Below are 20,250 nucleotides of genomic sequence, written 5' to 3' on the forward strand. Positions count from 1 at the left end.
ATGGTATGTTGAGATTTTTAAATGGAAGTATTTGAAACTATTTGTTTCCATCATCTCATGTATACATAGCTGATGGTGTTCAGGAAACTGACCTGAGTATCAGGAAAAAGTAGGGAGTATGAAGAAAAAGTTCGAAGCCCAAACAATATTTAGTTTAATAAAGAACAGTATAGAAGCCTATACTGGAAAGCATGGTTTTATATAAAAGATAAGTATAGTTCAACTTGAAATTTTTCTGGAATCCTCCTCTCAAATGTAGAACAGCAGAATGAAATTTCACATAGGTGATAAAAGTATATCCAAGAACTGTTTGCAGGGGAGACAGACAGGAAGGAGGGTGAATTAACACATACCGTGTATATGGGTTAGAAAGGGATTCTGCTGGCTTTTAGTACAAGGGTAAGGGGGTATCCACTCACACTGAGGAGCAGCAATTATAATGTAAAATTAATTTGTGGAACTCAACTTAGCAAGTTAGCTTTAAATAAGAGCTCCCTAGAGTCTTGCAAAAGGATGTCAAATTAACAGAGGAGGAGAAAATCCCCATGTTATGGCATTGGTTAATTGGCCCTCTTCTGTGCTGTCTTCTCTCCTCCAGGCTATCGGCTAACTGCATAAGCAATGGAATTTAGGAATAAACTGCCCCAGAGGAAAAGATTTTAAAACTACCAACTTTGAGAGGTTTCTTATAACCTTTCCTTGTAAGATAAAATTATAGGCAGAACTGAGGAGAGACTAGGGGATTTAAAAACGTTTAGGTTCCTGATTCAGGACAGTTGTGAAGTTTCCATCTGCAGTTTTTCAGAGTTAATTTTTCAGAAGTTAAACCTTTGATGGAAGTAATTAAGTAACATCAGGTACAGCAACAGTGATATAATGGTAAGAAGAAGAGGGATTAGTGAGGGAAAGAAAGCTGAGCTCTGGAGTAGGTGAAGAAAACTAAGTAGAGCAGTGTAGAATGAGCAGAGAAGAGATGGTGGAGAGTGAAAGAAGTGTCCTATCATTTGGCTTGTTCTTGTTTTTTATTTTCTTTCTTTGTTTTGCCTTTAGAAATTGAAGGCTCTTAAACTCACTAGTATATATATTCACAGAGTGGGCTGAAAATTTATTGATGTACAGTTTTCTGTTAAGAAATTATGATTTGATGGAATTGAAATACGCTGTGGGAATGGTTGGTGGGCTGCCCAGCTGCTTTGCTTTGCTTTGCTTTTGGCTGCTGGCCATCTTGTCTGCTCCCCCAGCTGCCTGTCATGTGGGCCTGCTGCCTTGTCTGTTGTATCCTATTTTAAGTATTTGTACATTCTAACAAATAAAACAGCAAATCACCAATTAGAACACCAATTAGTGATTACTACTAAACCAACTACAGTCTTAATTGAAAAATCATTTTCAGTAATAATTGATTGATATCTGACTAGCAGCCATTAATCAATGATCTTGCATTTCAATACTTAAAACAATTAAACCTTTAAAAAATTAACACATTTTTATTTTAATATTTGATATATTTATGATAGTACATAAAAATACACCATTGTGCTGGTCAATATGCTATTCAGTAGCATTTTCCATTTTCAGATATTTCTGACCAATGTAAAAATTGAGTCAAAATTGAAGTGACAAGTGAGATACTTCTTTTCTAAAGCTGATACTCAGAATTTTGTTCCAGATGTGGGATTGTGTTCAGTTTGCCGTTTACAGAACAAACTGTTTTTATGCTAGAGCTAATGAAGCCTAGGTAGTGATGGGCTGGTGTCTTGTCCTTTCACACCTCCTGTCCTACCTTCTCCCACTTCTCTTTGTAAGCACATGTGAACTGGAATTCCTCTGGTTTTCCTAGTGAAGCATCCTGAATGACATCTTGTTTCCTGTGACATCTCTGAGCAGGAAAAGCGCATGCTTGTTTTAAATCTCTGCTAATGGGCTAAGTGTCTCTTCCCAAAGAGGAGAGCGTAATTAAACTCTTGTCTTTCTGAAAGCAGGCCTTGATTCAGGGACTCTTTTCTCTATCCAGCAGGTATTTTCAGTGACATTCCTCAAGATTTTAATCTTTGAGATGTCTTGCTTTCTGTAAAATTCATTTGAAGGCAGCTAACAGGTTCAAGAGTTATTCAGCTGTAAAGAACAACATACAAATACCAACAGCATTCTTAGGGAACTTAGTTAAAAATTCAACTTAAATTTTTTCCATTAGGCAGAGTTCCAAACTCAGCTTGGTTCTAGTTACTGCCCAGCACCGTATGGCATAAGATTCAAGGGAACAGCCATAAACAGTTTTGCCACTTAATTTTTGTGATTGTTTTCCATTGTTTTTTACTGGTTTGCTTGTGTGTATTTGAATCACTTTGTAGTCATTCATGCCTTAGTATATTCAGCTTGTCCACTCCCATTTTATGTGGAGTGCCTCAGGTAGAGCGAGCAGCTGCGTAATTAATGATATTAAGGCTTTTTTCCAACACAGCAGTGATTCTCCAACAGTGAGAAACTGACAGGGAAATAATGGGGCTACTTGTAAACTCAGTGGGATTCCTATCTTTGCTGGAAAGGGTTGGAAAAATGGTGAATCAAGAACGTAAAATTCCATACTAGTAGTTCTTTTTCATAAAATGTTTTGAAGATGATGGGTATAAATAGTGATGATCACTTGCCATATAAAAGGGAATAAAACATTTCAATAAACCGTCCAAATGTCAACTTCCAAAAAAGATGTTTCAGTAATGTTTGTGTGTATACATGAACAGACATTAATTTCTGTACTTTGATTGAAAACCTTTGTGAAGACATGTAATAATTTTCGTTAGGTTAGCGTATCTAGCTGGAAAAAGAGAACAAGCCAAACCCTTTAATAGGTATGAAATAAGAGCAGGAGTCATCAAAGAAAAACAGAGGTTGAGAAGAACTGCTCTGTGTTTAATTTGCTTGTGCTGGTCAATATTGGGGCCCCACCTCAAGGGTATGGACAAAATAAGGAAGTGCCTACAGGACAGCATTATGGGGGAATCTCTCTTACCTTTTCTGGGAAATCAGCAGAAATGGGTGTCTCTGAAGTGCTTGTACACAAATGGATGCAGCATGGGGAAAAAATAGGGGGAGAAGTTAGAGGTTCATATGCAATAGCAGCGTTATGATCTCACTGGGATCACAGAAGTGCAGTGCTATAGCTGAGGCAGCTGGAGTGCTGCGATGGATGGGTACAGACTCTTCAGGAGGGACAGGCTGGGAAGGTGAAGAGAGGGAGAAGCCCTTTATGAAAGAGCAGTTAGAATGCATGGAGCCCTGCTTTTGGACAGTTGAGAAGCCAGTTGAGAGATTATGGGTCAGGATTAGTGGATGACCAATGTGGGTGATGTGCTTGGTTGTCTGCTACAGACCACCTGGTCATGACATAGTAGATGAGGCCTTCTTCCGAAAACTGGTAGGAGCATTGCATTTGCAGACGCTCGTCCTAATAGTGGGCTTAGCCATACTGATAACTGCTGGCAGGGCAACGTGATAGGGTACAAGCAATCCAGGAGGTTTCTGAAGTACGTTGATAACAAGTTCCTGACACAACTGATGGAGAAGACAACAAAGGGAGATGGTCTGCTCATCTCACGCTTGCAAACATGGAAGAACTGGTTGCAAGCGTGAAGGTTGAGGGCAACGTTGGCTGCAGGGACTGTGAAATGATGGAGTCCAGGATCCTGAGACAAGGGAACAAGGCAAATAGTAGAATCAAACCCGTGGACTTAGGAGAGGAGACCTTGCTCTGCTCAGTGATCAGCTTGGAAGAATCCCTTGGACATGACCCTGGAGGAAGAAGGGTCCATGAGAGTTTGTTAGTTTTCAAGAATAACTTTCTCCAAGCTCAAGAACAGTCCATCCTGACTTGCCAAAAGTTAGATAAAAAGGAAGGGAATCCTGCATGGATGAACAAGATGCTCCTGACAAAACTCAGGCATAAAAAGGAAGCATACAAGAGGTAGAAGGAAGGATAGATGACTCAGGAGAAATATAGAGACATTGTCCAAGCATTTAGGGATTGCATAAGGAAAGCCAAAGCCCACATGAAGTTGAATTTGGCGAGGGATGTGAAGGGCGACAAGAACGGCTTCTACAAGTATATCAGCAGCAGAAGGAAGATGAAAGAATATGCGAATCTGCTGCTGAATGGGGCAGGTAACAATGGGTATGGAAAACACCAAGGTACTTAATGACTTCTTTGCCTTGGTCTTCAATAGTAGGACTTGCCTTCAGGATTCCAAGACCCGTGAAACCAGTGGGAAACTCTGGACCCAGGAAGGCTTGCTGTGAATAGAGGAGGATCAAGTTTGGGAACATTTAAACAGACTGGGTATCTACAAGTCCCTGGGACCTGATGGGATGCATCAATGAGTGCTGAGGGAGCTTGGAACAAGGGCTTGGAACATCTTTCATACAAGGAGAGGAGGCTAACAGCTGAGGTTGTTCAGCCTGGAGAAGAGAAGGCTCAGGGGCATCTTACCAGGGTGTAAAAGAAGGAAAGGCAGTGAAAGAAGGAAAGACAGTGGGCACAAATTGAAAACATGAAATTCCTTTTAAACACAGGAATTTTTTTTTTTTGTAGTTGTGAAGGTGATTAAACAATGGAGGAGATTGCCCTGAGAGTTTGTGGAGCCTCTATCCTTGGAGGCATTCAAAACCCAACTGGACATCCCTCAGGAAACCTGCTGTAGTTGACCCTTCCTTGAGCAGAGGGTTGAACTAGATGATCTCCAGAGAGATAATCTCAATGTTTTGTGCAAACCTTGGGTAAATTGGTTTAGTTATAAAGCATCTGGTCTCAAAAATGGCTTTCTATTTGGGATCAGGAGTGTTTCTTTAAATCATGTATCATACAGAATAAATTAGAAGCTTTGTGATTGTTAACAGCATTCAGGGAATCTGTAGGGAAAGTATTAAATTTGGTTAGATGAATTGTCTCTATAAAATGTCTTTCAAGGTGAATTTAATCTTCATGTGTTGCACAGCAGCTTTGCTCACTTGATTTGTTTCAGAAAAATAGTTTTCTGTTAAAACACTTAAATTATTGAAAATATTTGTAACAAGTGGAAAGTGAAGATGTTTACATCAAGTGAAATTTTATAAGCTTCAGTGGAAGGCACATACGTCAGATACCCATAGCAACAATCACTAGACATTTGCTTGGCTGTTTGTTCTTATGAGAAATTTGAGGAGGTACACTAGTTGATCAGTATTCCATTTTGCAAAGGACCTAAATTTACTTACGGATAATGGAATACCCAGTTTACAAAACTGCATATATTCCATCGTTAATGAAGAGGTTTTGAGTTATTTAATGTTGCTTTATCATTTTGTCTTTTATATTAAATTGCACCCTATAAAGCAATTGTGGCACAGTGTATTACTCAAGGGATATTGAAACGGTTAATGCATCCTAAATTAGTTACTGTATGGGGTTTTTGGTAATTCACTAGTAGTCTTGTCTTCATGTACCCTGTCCTTCCCTGTGTGACAAGAAGCTTTTTTACAGATAGTGCTGGAAAGCCGCTTGATGGACAGTGGTGGAACTAGGCTCCCTCTTCACCTTGTTGAAGCAGGTTTTGCCATATGTGTCTTAGTCTATAAGTGAAAGTGGTGGGGACAGCATTGTTTCAGAGAAGTTGAAAGAGTTGTGTTCATTCAGAGGGGAGCTATAGGAAAATGAAGCTCTGGCGGTCGAGTTGCAAAGCCTGTGGACAAATGCACTGTCTTTCCTAAAGACGAGATGAGAAGGGAGCAGGATGGGGAGGAGAGTGTAGTGATTCAAACATAGGTACCACTTAGAAGGCGGGGGGGGGGGGGGGGGAAGAATAATTTTTTTTTTCTTTGTGGAAGGTGTGGGATTTTTGTTTATTTGGTTTTTACTTTGTTTTGTTTTGGTTTTTTCTGCTTTACCTTCTTAAGAACTGTTCTGTGAAAGGAAAAAAAAGGAAAGTATTTTTTATGAATTAAGAAAGATATGTTAGCCAGTTTTCTTCTACAAAGAGTAGGTGTATTTTGGCAATACTTAGTCTCTGAAAAATTAACTTCGTAAAGACAAGAAATTACTTTGTAGTTATTTACCAAGTTGTCACATATAATTAATCTATTTTATAGAAGGAATTCACAGGAATAATGATGTTTATGTATTAATTGCTTTTACGTGGCTGCTGGGATGCAGGCACACACCCAGTAACAATTTTTTGACAATGTATTGTGATTATTGCTCAAGAAGAAGGGTTATTCAGGCATTTTATATATAGCTGTATATTAAAGATCCTGTATAAACCTAATGATTTTTCAGGTACTATAAAATTTCTTGAAGACCTTGAAGAAGCCAAAACTAATGATACTAATTTGTAATAAACCCTTACAGGGATCTTGGTATTTTTGCAGGTTTTGGGAATGTGTAGAACATGTAGATAAGTAGCTCTCTTTTTCATATTTTTACAAATCTAAAAAAACTTCATTTGAACCCTCCCCCCTTTCTCCTGAACACTTAACAATCTTCGTGACTGGAACTGGTAGAGTTTGTCAGCTCCCAAAGGCATAAACCTCTTTATGCACAAGAGGCGGCATGGAATTTTTTATGCAGTACGTACTCTCCAGGGAACTGTTGTTATATAGTGAGTAGTGTCAGGAGGAAGTATTAGGCACCACCATAGTGTCAAAACTTCATCTTTCATTTTTTCAGTAAAGAAATAAACATATTCACACATTTGAACACAAAAACTGTTCTTTTGCTTTGAACAGGTGGCTGAGAGACCCTGTGACCGCAGGATGTAACGTAAACTGTAAAACCTTGTTTTCCTAGTCAGGTTTTCTGAAGAGCAGTGGCCCCCTGCCCACATGCGTCTTCTGTAGCCTGGTGTGACATGAGCTGGACTGCAGGTTCCGCGGGAACTTGGGCAGCTGTGGAAGGGGCGTTGAGAGTCCCGCTGGAAGCAATTTTAATATGTCATCAAAGACTTTCTGATTCCTGGAAGTAGTAAGCAAATGAAAAATGGTCACTGGTCTCATACGGGTGCTGAACTTCATCTTTTTTCCAGTTTTCCTTCAGACTTCTATCATCCAACCGCATGGGGACTTAGTTTCTCCTGTTTTGTTTTTTTATTTCATAGTATGGTGGGATACACTCTGATTTCTGTCTAAATATGATAAACTTTTTACTGAATAAAGGGATTATTTTACCTACGTCTAGCCCTGCCCCTCAGAGCCATACAAAAGAAATGGTGTATTTGCCTATGTGTCTCACTGGTTAAGGAGCTGCCTGGAGAAGGCTGACAGGCAGGCTGTGATTTCTTTCTTGTTTTTATCTATCTTGTACTGACCCATAGAAGTTGATTTCTCTCAGGTCAAACATTTATATGTGGCTTAGGAGGTAATAAAGTATTGTGTTTTGGTTTTGTTTCTTTTTTTAATCTAGGTTGCCTGTTTAAATCTTTTGTCTAGGATTTCACTCTGAAAAGTCATTGTAGGTTCGATATACATTTTGTTGGTAGCAGTGTAGACTTAAAGAGCTTTTACTTATTTTGCTTATATTCCACTCTTTCACTTGTGCTAATGCAGTTGTTGGGGGGCTGACGGGGGGGGCACACTGAACTTGGCTGGGAAACTGATCCAGTTAAAAATAATCCCTTTTTTATCTGGATATTAATAACTCAGATCAGTTCTGGCATCCAGTTGGCTGTAATACTCTACAAATGATTGTATCAGCGAAAATGAGAGGCAGTGTTAGGGAATGTTTCTGAATCAGCAATGCTACGAAACTATGGCAAAAAATGTTCTTTTTCATTTTTAAGTTGCAAGGTCCCGACTGGATGCTGCCCCTAGTGTCTTTTTCTACTCTTGACTTTCTAGAAGTGCCTCCCGAACAGATTTTCATTTGCAAGCATAACTTCATTGTATATTCTTGTGTTTATAAAACACAAATTTGGAGTTGGTAACAGGGTTTTAACTGCTTATGGCAGATAAGCACGTTACTGGTAAAAAATATCTGGACCCAGATGTGGTAGCTATACATTCCTAGAGTCAGTCTAAGATGGCCATTTGTAAGTCTGAATGTGAGTATGACCACTTGTTACACAGGACAGGTGCATTTTTCTGACCCTGTGTTTATCGATAAAGTGTAACTGTGATGGTCTAGTCTACGTCTTTTTGCTGGAACCTCTGGCTGCGTGCTTGAAGATGGAGAAATGGTTAGAGAACAGAGCACATGAAATGCTGGGGATCTGTTTCCACCTGCTGCTTCAAAGAGACTGTAAACCAGTTATTTGGGTTAATACAGAAGGTCTGTGAGATGGGTGGAGCTTTCCTCATCGGTTAATTTAATTTTTTTCTTGATTGCTTAAAACAAACAAGACCAAAAAGTCTTCAACATTCATCTCGGTTACATAAAAAGGTACATACAGGTGTATTTTTGCCTACTGATTTACCTATCAATAAAATACTGTGGCTTCTACAATTCGTAAAATATATTTGAAATGTTGCTCAGCATTAAATAGTGCATTTAAGTAGCAGAATACACAATATAAACTTGACAATCTTCTTAAATTGCATAAGCATGTAAAATGGAAAGAGATATTTGAGCCATCTAGTGGTTGGTATGAAACATTTTATCATTTTTTGATAGTTTGTAGGAAGTGTAAATGACATTGGCTTGGAAATAGCATTTCTAATTTGTCTGCTTTTTAATAGCGTTGCTGTAGAACGAAAAAACCCAGACATTCAACTTCAAATTTGAGGTACAGTCTGTTACGGTTTGCAGCTTTTTTTCAATTTACTGTAGATTTTAGTGAAGAGAGAGATCTGATAACATAAAAATTACATTAGAAGTTAGTAGCCAAAGAGTGAGTTTTGTTAGCATGAGATCCTTGGAAATTGTGAATGTTGTTAAGAAGTTCAAGGAAAGGATTGTAATAAGATAATTTTGTTCTCTACTTCTTTCTGAAAAATCTTTGGAGGGAAAAAGGTGGGCTTGTATTCTACCTTACCTCACCAGCTATTTATAGTAGGATTCTGAATAGCAGGGATTGAATTATAAGATTAATCTTTACTGGAAAACATGGGATGGATATTTTTTGTGGTAAACTTGTCCAAATCAAAGTAACAGAAGCAACAGAAAACAGATTTCTTAAGATGGGGTGTGTTCCTGGTAAACAGAGTCACAGAATCTTATGATGTTAAGAAAAAGAACATTTTGTAGATGAAAATTTCATATAATTATCCCTCTTGGTCCTGACATGCATTATGCTGTTCTAGCCTTTCATATTGGCTGTTGCCAATAGGAACTTGGCTGCACGTTGAACTTGATGGTATTCTGCAATACAGGCAGAAAAGTTAGTTGCTGAAATAATGAACTTCATGTGCATCTCACCTTGAATTATTTGTAGGAAAGCACTGCATACATTGAAACAGTGTAGTATGTTTCAGTCCTTATGAAAGTCCCATCCAGGTTCAAACGCAGACTAAAAGATATTTTTTAATCTTTATTAAGGCACATCTAAATCAACAAGCAGTACTAATGGTGTTACATACAGTTAGAGCTATAGTATTTCAGGATGGATAAACACAATCCATACTGAAATTTCAGAATTTGCCCCTTTACATTTTGAAGTGTTACAGACTCTTAAATCTTGCCCATTTTTTTTATTGAGAGGACAGTGGCAGCTTAACAGGTTTTTAAGGTCAATCTCAAATGCTTTGCAAGGTCAAATAACAATGAGAGAAAAATGGGAAAACCAGTCACAGAGCAAAGGACAGAGCAGTAATGGTTGATTTGTATTTTACTGGGGTGGGTATGACCTGAAAGCTTCATGTGAACTTGATGTGTTAATTACATTTGGACAAATCACTTGCATCTTGGTCTTGTTGTGCCTCGAAAGTTGATTATTATTAACCCTTTGCATCAAAGTACCAGCTAGATTAATCTTCTGTATCTGTAACTCGTTTGGACTGTGAATTCTAATAGGTTTCAGAAGAGGAAATTAAATTCTTTGAAGATTGAAGAGGTTTTACTTGTCTGGCATATTTTTGCTTGAATTTTGCAGTGTGGTGATGAAGGATTTTTGTTATTACTATTATTCCCCATCTTTACGATAATCTAGTCTTGATTGCAGTTGGTGGATCTCTGAGGTAACACTCGACAGTTTTGTTAAGTTCTGTCCTACAAATGAGCCTGACCCGAACACAGTAAAGGTTACTAGGGTGTGTGCTGTTTGTAGGCTTCCATGTTGCACACATGAAAATCTCTCTATCTTATGTCTTCATTTAAAATTACTTCTAATTCAAGGCATTAGGTATGCTAGGGTTTTGAACTTGCCTTCTTTCCTAGTCTGTTGTTGCAAGAGCACGCTTGGAAAACAAGAAATACATGGGTTATGGAATTAGAGATCTTTTATCTTCATGATGTCCATGTTGGGTTTTTTGTTCAATTAAACAGGAATGTGGTTTTATGGTAGTATTAAAGCATCATCTTTTATTGTTTATGTACTTCCCCCTCCACTCCCCCTGTTAACATCTTCCAGTGCTCTGATTGCTGTAGTATCTGGTCACACCACAGCATTTTCTTGGAAGCTGTCCATTGCTGAAGCTATGATCCAGCTGTATTCATGAAAAGATCTTTGGCATTTCCCCTGGTTTTAATTTGCATTTAGAAGATGCAAATGAGGTATAATGAAATGGTAATATTGGGTCCTGTTTCTGATGAATGCTGCTCTTTGAATTGTGTTCTGGTTACGAGTTATTTTCTAGGAGAAATTTGGTTATACCTTTTATATTTGGATTGCGTTTAAGGCATAACTAGCATTCCTTTTGTGGAATTCCATAGAAATTAGACTTGTTGAAGAGTGTGTGCAAGTGGAAGAGGGATTATCTTGAACTACAGTCTTTGACAATGCAAATTCCATCTCTTGTCCGTGTGTCAGAACTTTGTGTTCTTTGGGATGTATTCCTGGTCTCTCAAAACCAGAATTATACATAATAAAAGCCTAAAAATGTGTCATAGGCAGCATGTACATGTTGTCTCCTGTAAATAATGGAATAGCTCTGCTAAGTAGAAAACACTATGCTGTGGCATAACTTTTGAAAAGAAAAAGCAATTTGTTTAGTTTTCGTAATTTAGGAAAAATGTAATAATTATTTGTAGAATTGGATAGTTGAACATTCATTAAACCTTCTTAGTAATGTCACTTTAGAAGCAAATCATACCTTTCTGTGAAAAGAAAATGAGGGGAAATGGGTTTCCAGAGGAGAATGTGGTGGGTTTGGTGTTTTTTTTCCCCTTCACCTTTTGCAAGGTAGGGAAATAGAAAATACAAATGTGATTAACGATGAAGAAATATGATTGTCTTAGGTTTGAAGCTGATGATCTGTATTTTTGGTATTCAGAAAACTGACATTTCCTTAAGCATATTTTCAGATTCGTATAATTAATGTTCTACTTTAGACACTGAAATTAGTGTGTGTAGCTTTGCTTACTTTTATGTGAATATAAATTATTATGAATATGAAATGGTGTTTGGTCATAAAACAGTTCTTATTATATTAAATTACCAAAGACCTCTACTCTGTCATTTCCTTCCCTGCTGTTGTACAAGTAGAACAAAGCACGTCAGTTTCTCTCATGTAAAAGTACTTGAATGTTATTGTTGTTACTATTACTCCAAAAATATTTTGTGGAGAATCACTTTTTTTTTTTTTTTTAAGTATCTAACTATCTTTTTATTCTTTCTTTTTTGATTCTTCCTGTTCAAGGTGAAATTTAAATAGGCTTATTTTATAATGGAAATAGAATGTCAAAGGATGAGTAAAATACTGAAAACTCAATCTTACAGCATATGGTTGTCTTATCTGGGTTTTAAACATTGTTTCTTTCCTTTACAGAATGCTGCCTTTTTATATGGCCTTGGTTTGGTCTACTTCCATTACAATGCCTTTCAATGGTAAGTTGGAATAAGCTAACAGTATCAGTATTGTGTGGTGTTTTATTGGTAGGTGCATACTTCAACTTCAGTTCAGTGTGAGTGTACGATAGTTCAGGTTTTTTTATTATGGATAGGATGTTTGAAGACATACTGTCCTGAGTACTGTAACGTACCTGTGGCAACCACAGCTGTTGCTTGAAAAGGAAAGCACTTACAGGAGAAGAATTTTAGCTCCCTATAAAATGATTCAGCAAGGGGGATGGAGCAGTATGACTCAACAGGTTTCTGTGAATTGTTGTTATCAATAGTCTGTAGCCTGTGTTTGTTTGAAAGCGTGTTTACAAAAAACTTTTATTTCGGAAAAGAAGTGGCAAAGTGGGCTTTTTTTAATTAGCTTGATATTCAGTAAGTTTTACATAGCTGTATAACATGGAAGTTTTGGATGTGAGAAGTAGTACACTGACTTGAATGAGAACGTTTAAAACTGATTTAAAAACTCAGAGTTGTAAATTCTGGCAGGGCTTTGGGGACTAAAAGGGGCTGCTGCTGGATATGAGGGGGAGGGTTGGTTTTCAGTTGGAGTTTTGGTTTTGCTTTATCAGTGATGAGAGGAATGGTGAATGGAACAGACTCACTCACTGGGGTTCTGTTGAAAGGTCCTCAAACTTTCATTGGGGTTTATTTTTGCAGAGTTAATAATTAGTGGCATTGGAAACAAGTCAGAAAGGTGCATTGTTTAGGTCAGTCCTTTTTTACGCTCAGTGTGGAAACTTACTAAGTGTGACTTTACTACTTGATTGATTACTAAAAAGTTTATCATCTTACTGGACTAAGCATGACTGCAGTTAAGGAGGCAGTAAGTGATTACCGACTGATGGTTTGGAGCAATAGAGTGCGATTTCTGCCCCCCCCTCCCCCCACCACCTTGTTTCTATGTATCTTTCTATGTAGCTGTAAGACAAAAGAATTGGGCTTTCCTCAGGATAATGTAGATAAGCTTTTATTCTTCAAATTAAGATAAGTTGTTTAAATCATGAGCTCAGAACGTGGATATTTTTTTTTTTCCATCTTGCAACTTACTGCTTTCTTATTGATAGTGGTGAAGTGAATGCAATGTATTATACGTGATGTGCAATTCTATTGCATTCTGATTAACATGAGAAGAACAGAAGAGTTTTCAGAAAACCTGAGAATCCACTATTTTAAGATTGTGATCAATCTGGTGGAATTTCACCAAGTTTCAGAATGTTCTTGTTCTTATGCAGGCTTGTCTTCACCATTTAACATTCAAGAGTATTTTATGCACCAGTTCTTCTTACAAGGGCTATCTTGTTACAGTTTCCACTGTGAAAATGGTAGAAAACTGTAAGGTAAAATTAAATTAGACAAAGTAGTTAGATTTGGAGTAGTTGATTTTTTGAAAGACCACCTGTTCAATATAGACTTTTGCCATCAGCAGATTGTGCTATATAGCACCTTCCAGTGGATGGAACAGCAAAGTCAGGTGATTATGAGGCCTAAGTATTAATAAATCAGAGCTTTGAATTAATTTAGGTTTTTCTTCCATGCCTTTAAGTAAGCCTGTTGAGAACATGAGTATAAATTGATGCCTTAACTTACAACGTCTTAACTGCATGTAGAGCTTTATGTTAAGGTTGTGTAGAATAATCATATTTGCCACTTCATTCATACAACAAAGTTATGTATAGTGTGGTACCAAGGAAGGTGTGTATTGTTAGAGTGTTGGGTAAAATTTTTAGAGGAAGAAAATGTAACACAGAATCTTGCACCTTTGTATGTGATTTTTTTTTTTTTTTAAATTTAAGTACCTTTGAGTGCCTTCCTTGCCCCCCCCCATGTTTTTTGGGGGGCGAGAGGAGTGGGATGCATGGTTGTGGGTGTTTATTTAGGTGTGACAAAATCATAATAAACTTGGAGGTGATAGCAAGTCATTTACAATAGATATGTTCTTCTTTGTGTATCTTAATCCTCCACAGGAGTCTCTTGCAGACTGCAAGGAGAATCCTGCTTCTTTGAGAGTGAAATGCTGGTCAAACTGTCTTATTTCCTGCTGCAGCTATTCCATCTATTTATGTTCATAGAGTACACAAATCTGTATATTTCGGGCAGGTAGAGGACACCTCTAGACCATTTTAAGGTATTTTAAGCTATTGTGCTTCATCCATGAACATTTTTTTTTTATCTACCCCACTTTAGATATTCTTAGATTTTAATAAAAGGCACGTACATAGTCCTCCTAAAAGGAAGGGGTAAGGATGTGATTGAGGTTTTTTCATGTCTCATATAAATAGGGATAATAAAAAAGCAAGTTGGAATAGGGTCAGTTTTAGAATTTTTGTTCATATTTTTACATTAGTTTTGAAGTTTTCCAGCTTTCATAAAAAAAAGTGTTGAATTGGTTCCAAGACACATTGCAATTCACTGTAATTCAATATTGTACACTTTTCTATATACTAAAGCAGCATTACAGCATTATCTTAAGTACAAATCTTATTTGATACATCATTTTATATTGGTGACTTTGTAAGAACTGAAAGTTCTCAACATATATACAAATGTTGCAATAGTGTGATCAGACCAAAGCTATTTCATGCAATTATTATAGTGAGATATGCCATAAGGGATTAGCTCCATCAATTGAATCAAGTATGGTAAAATAGGTCTTATAGATCTTAAATTTTGATACTCTGTTCTTTTACACCATTTATCATCAAGCAGTAAGTAAAGTGGTTGGCTGATTTCCCCGGTTGTTTCCCTGTTTCTCAAGTAGGGTAGAACACCAGTAGAATAGAGATAGCTAAGATATTCACATAACTTGAATAATTTCATATCCTCCTTAGTTGTCTTTTAGATTGAACACTTGAAGAATTTCGGTAGTTAACCAAAGGCTACTGTTCATTTCTGTGTAATAGCTGCATCCAAGTGTAGTGGCTTGGATGCCAAATTTTTTCTTTTACTTCAGTAAGGATTCTGAGCCTGTCTGGTCTGTCATCTGCTGATTTACACTGAGTCCCACCAAGAGAAAAAGATGGGAGTCCAAGCTCTGCAGCTGTGTCCTGAAACTGGCGCTAACACCCTCTTTGGATCCCAGTGTACCAACCTTGGTGTTCCAAGGCCAGCCTGCTGTGTTTTCAGTGACTGTTATCTTGCAAATTGCTGGACAGTGTGTGTGAGAAAGACACACTCTTCCTCAGAAACACCTTATGGGAGACGGAGATCAGTCACCCTTATAGCCCCATTTAGCATACCCTGAGGCTCCTCAGTCCAAGGATTCCTTATCAGCTGTAGAAGTTAACTCTTATGTAAAACTCAGTCCTTCAGCATTGACACTTTTGTGGGACATAGTCCTGAGAAAAGCCAAAGACTAATGAAAGAGATGATCCAGACCTTTTTCCTGACCTCCATCACAGCTAAAGATGCAGGCTATCTGATGAAAATCTGTCATCTCTTACTGGAATTTCTTGGCCGTTCTACAGCCATGCTTGCCAAAACGGAAGCACTGTCATCATTTATTCAATATCAAGTGATATCTAGAAGGACCGTTTCTGCTTCTGGCTGCTTTAAAGTAATCTCACAGCCAGCCCAGTCTAGTTGCACTGCTGCATCGTGGTACTTCTGTAAGCCAGGGTGTTCTGTATGCTGGAACTTCTGTTAGCGTAAGTTTGACTCCTTGGAACAGGGACATGGGAGTTCAGCACAAAACACTTTTTTTCCCTCTTCAACTCTGATTCAGAATTGGATCTTTACATCAAGAAGGCAGCTGCAGTCTTTCATTATTCTTATCTAATTCAGGTAAACACATTTAATGGGCAAGAAGGAGCAAGCATATACAACCCCCACTGGGAGAGCGCAGCACCTCCATCTCCAACATACAAGCACTGAGCAGGCTCTCCACATCCCATCTCTGCTGCTGCTGAATTCCACAACCCTCCAAAGGCCAAGCAGATGGCAAAAGGCAGCCCTCAGTTGTAATCTGTGGTACTGTATCTCACCTCTTGGTCACCATGCAGGCCTCCAGACACCTGAGAATCACTTGTTTGTTAGAAGTCCTCTGAAGGCTTCAGTGAGGCAGGAGCATTTTTTACCACTTACCTAGAGGAAAACACACAAAACTTACCATCATCTGGGAGATGGCCTTAGCGCCAATCACATTGGACCATTTCCTTGAGCTGAAGGAGTCTGGTCTTTCTCTTGCTCTCTCTGGCTGTCATTCTCTTTCATCTTTTTCCAGAAAATGAAGTTTTGCTCTTCTCACAGTCATCCTGAAATAGTAAAGCAGCTGTTTAAACTGATTTTAAAGTACCCAAGTCTATAGTGGAATGTAAACTTTTTTTCAGTAGTCTCACGTGCCAACGCTCAGTATTGCAAGCCTTATTCATCTACCCAAGAAACTATTGTTTTATGGTGGTTGCTGTTTGCCTGTGAGGGTGGGAGAGTCCTGTGCTGTCAAGGTCCGTTCTTTGCTCTTCTTTGCTTCTTCTATCAATACTTTTTTTTTTTTTTTTTTTTTTCCAGGGGCAAGCTGTTAGTAACACAGTAAGATTTGTCTTTGAGGGGGTTGTTACTCTTTTTTTTCCAGCAGGACCAGATCCTTCAGGTGGTTCTCAAGCTGCTTGTGTCAGTGGTTGGCAGATCCAAGGAACTGGGCTCTTCCTCACAGAGAGTAGTTGAGTGGGTAGTGGGGTATGTAGGAATGCAAACTGCCTAGTGGGGACCTCCTTCACTTGTGTGGGAACACTGCCCCCCCCCGTCAAGGAGACAGGAACCACTGGACTACTTCATCAAATGCGACGTCTGCCGGGTATATCAGTAGTTTGTGCCATTGTGGGAGGGTGCACAGCGTTTGATGAAATAGTCCAGTGCTTGCGGTTTGCATGAAAGGCTCTGAGATTCACCCAACTGACAGCAACATTGCACTGGTAATTGGCAGTCTGTGGAGTTCTTGCTTTGGAAACACCTGCAATGGAAAGTCCAGGAGGGCTATAATTTGAGAGTAGAAAAACATCTTGCTTACTGGTAACTTGTGATCCTCAAGGTGCACATCTATATTGGTGCTTCTTTCCCTGTTCCGTCAGAGTCCTTTCAGCTGGTCTGGTGTTTGTAGTTCTCTTAAGTAGGGCAGAATTTAAACACGCACTGTGTAGATACTGCTTTGTCAAATACTTCTCAGGTTTCAGGTGGCTGGGTCTATATATGTATTTTTTAGGTATATAAAATGGGAATGTACATGTAGACTACACATGCTAATTAACCGTTAACAAAGTGGCAATTAACTTTCTGGTTTGTCGTCTTATCTTTCTGTGATTGTATATCAAACCACTTCTTGGATTGATGAAGATGCATAGTATCTGCTAATGCTGGGAAAAACCTACTCTCAGCTGCTGTTCTAGAGAAATGTTTAAAGACTTTGCTGCTCAGAATATTTCACCATTCAACTGTTACAGCCCTTTGAACAGAGGAGTTGTATCTAAAGTCTGTAAAAGTATCATAAAATTACAGTGTCCTGACTACTGCTATAGACATACATTTTGGTTATGTTCAAACTATGATTATGAGTTTCAGATAGAAATTTGTCCATTGTAGCCTCACATCATTTTCATTAGTGAGGCTAGGAAATGATATGAGGCTTAGAATAGGTGGTCGGAAAATTTAAAGAGGTTAAAGAATAAGAAAAAAAGTTTCACTCCAGCTGCATCAAGTATTTTTCCTGATATATTAGGATAATGTTATGTTCTTTTATTTTGTAGACTCATTCTGATTTTCATGGTTTTTGTTTGAAATGTATGAGTGTTAACTTTTGAATAGTTAAATTGATGCTCTTTTATTACATCCTTTTGCCTAGTTCAAAGCTGATTTTATTCACAGTCTATCCAAGTAAAACCTTCCAATAAAAGTCTTATGAGAGTTCACTAAATGTTTAATATAATCTTCTATTAATTATTATTCAGCTGGTTTCTTCACTTTCATAATGGTAGGCATTGTTGTATAGATGAGTGGGTGGAAAGATAGCTGCAGTATTGATTTTGGAAGTCTTTATTTGGAGATGGTAGATCCATGTAATTTTTATTTTTCCTGAATTACCGTAGCAATGCTGTGTAAAATGTAAGCCCAGAGGTGCTTTTCATCTTCTGTAGTGTCTGTTTTCCAGTCCTGCTTTCCCATTTTGTTGAGTGTTAGCCTTTGCTGCCTGTTAGTGGAAATGCTCCCATTCTTGGAGAAAACTCTTACTTAATTTAAACAAATCCTAGTAGACTCAGCCAAAGTTGTTTCTTACCAGGCAGTTGTAAGTATCTTCAGAGAACAAACCAAAAGTCATCTCTTGCTGAATTTAGATGACTGTCATTTATTTCTGCAGTATGAGAGCTCCCAGCCTTTCCTTTGATGATTTATCCCTTGGACTAATGTATGTTTAGTCTACTGAAGGATTAAAATGAAAAGCTCTGTCTGTGCATGAAGGCCAGTTAATTAGTGGTGGAGACTAACAACCTACTTGAGGAAGCCTGTCTGCCACGATCTCTGAAGGAAGCTGTTAGCCTCGTAAGCCACGTCCTACTTCATATGTGACGGATCATCAAGCTATTAGGTTATATCTGCTCTTTTAGTTTTGGTCAAACCATAGAAGAGCTTTGAGGGAAAACATCTGAGTAACTTGGATGCCTTGGATCCTCTAGGCCCGTATGTTTCTGGATGTAGGCTTGGGCAGAGGATGGAAATGGGACTAGTGATGTTTCAGAGCAATCAAAGATCTCTATAAGGATTGAGTGACTTCTGCTGTATCCGAAGGCTCAACTCAGTGTTGTGGTTTAACCTGAGCTGGTAACTAAGCACCAAGCAGCCACTCACTCATTCCCCTCCTACTCCCCACTCCCAGTGGGATGGGGGAGAGAATCAGGGGGAAAAAAGAAGTAAAACTCATGGGCTGAGATAAGAACAGTTTAATAGAACAGAAAGGAAGAAACTAATAATGATAATAATAACAATAACAATAAAAGAATTGGAATATACAAAACAAGTGATACACAATGCAATTGCTCACCACTCACTGTCCAATGCCCAGTTAGTTTCCTAGCAGTGATCCGCCCCTCCTGGCCAACTCCCCCAGTTTATATACCGGGCATGACGTCACATGGTATGGAATACCCCTTTGGCCAGTTTGGGTCCGCTGCCCTGGCTGTGTCCCCTCCAAACTTCTTGTGCCCCTCCAGCCTTCTTGCTGGCTAGGCATGAGAAGCTGAAAAATCCTTGACTTAGTCTAAACACTGCTTAGCAGCAACTGATGTTTTCAGTTGTTGCTATCAACATCCTTCTCATACTGAACCGAAAAGGTAACACTGTACCAGCTACTAGAAGGAAAATTAACTCTATCCCAGCTGAAACCAGGAGACTCAGGCAAACAGGTGGCCGAGGAAGGACTGTGGTTGCCGACACTGGGCCACGTTCTCTCTCGTTTCCCTTTGGAACGCTTGCTCCTACTTTCCACTTCTCATGTCTGCTTCCTTCTGTGTTGTACCAACCTGTACCAAGCCCTCATGCCATTTGTGTTGGACGTTATTGAGCACTTACAACTGAAATGGATGTCAGTGATGTTGCAGATGTTTTACTATTGATGTAGTAAGGGACTGAGTCTGAAGCTGTGGATGTGGCACTGGGAAACAGGCAGCCCCAAAATGAAATGAAAGTTTTTACTGTAGTCCATGTTCTTGATGTGTCCTGTAATCTTGAGTGCATTGCTATTTTAGTTAAATGTTTCCCATAGGCAAAATTAGATCAGTATTAATTCAGCTATGGTGTAGAATTGCTTGTCTGTCTGTAAGAGTTAATAAGTAAATGTCTTTTCAGAGTTTGAGTGTTTTATTCTTTGAAAATTCTACTGACTATTTTAAATCAGACTCTGGTTAGCAAGTTAAACATGAGCACCTGCCACTGGTAAATATTGTTGAAAATACTGCCTTTGTGATCACTTTATTTGTGAAATTTTGATGATGACCATTCCACAGTAGTGGAAGTAATTTGTATTTGTTATTAGTGGTGATTGTCATCCTGGAAAAACTACAAATTACATAATCGATATAGAATCAAGTTTGCAGACGACACCAAGTTAGGAGACAGGGTCGATCTGCTCGAGGGTCGGAAGGCTCTACAGAGAGATCTGGACAGGCTGGATCGATGGGCCGAGGCCAACTGTATGAGGTTCAACAAGGCCAAGTGCCGCGTCCTGCACTTAGGTCACAACAACCCCATGCAGCGCCACGGGCTTGGGGAAGAGTGGCTGGAAAGCTGCCCGGCAGAGAAAGACCTGGGGGTT

The 20,250-nt window shown here is 38.7% G+C and overlaps 1 protein-coding gene across 18 annotated transcripts in view; it reads left to right on the plus strand.

Annotated features, from left to right (window-relative positions):
* Positions 1 to 20,250, plus strand: part of KDM6A (lysine demethylase 6A) — a 167,527-nt gene that overhangs the window by 68,920 nt on the left and 78,357 nt on the right. For all 18 annotated transcript variants that reach the window (XR_011324966.1, XR_011324967.1, XR_011324968.1 and 15 more), the window contains exon 5: positions 11,884 to 11,942. Coding sequence is in view for 7 of the 18 variants with exons in the window: in XM_069784994.1 (XP_069641095.1) it covers positions 11,884 to 11,942 (59 nt within the window). In the remaining 11 variants the exon portion in view is untranslated. The remainder of the gene's footprint in view (positions 1 to 11,883; positions 11,943 to 20,250) is intronic.

The sequence above is a fragment of the Haliaeetus albicilla genome, chromosome 6 (genome assembly GCF_947461875.1).
Source record: "Haliaeetus albicilla chromosome 6, bHalAlb1.1, whole genome shotgun sequence".
Lineage (NCBI taxonomy): Eukaryota > Metazoa > Chordata > Aves > Accipitriformes > Accipitridae > Haliaeetus > Haliaeetus albicilla.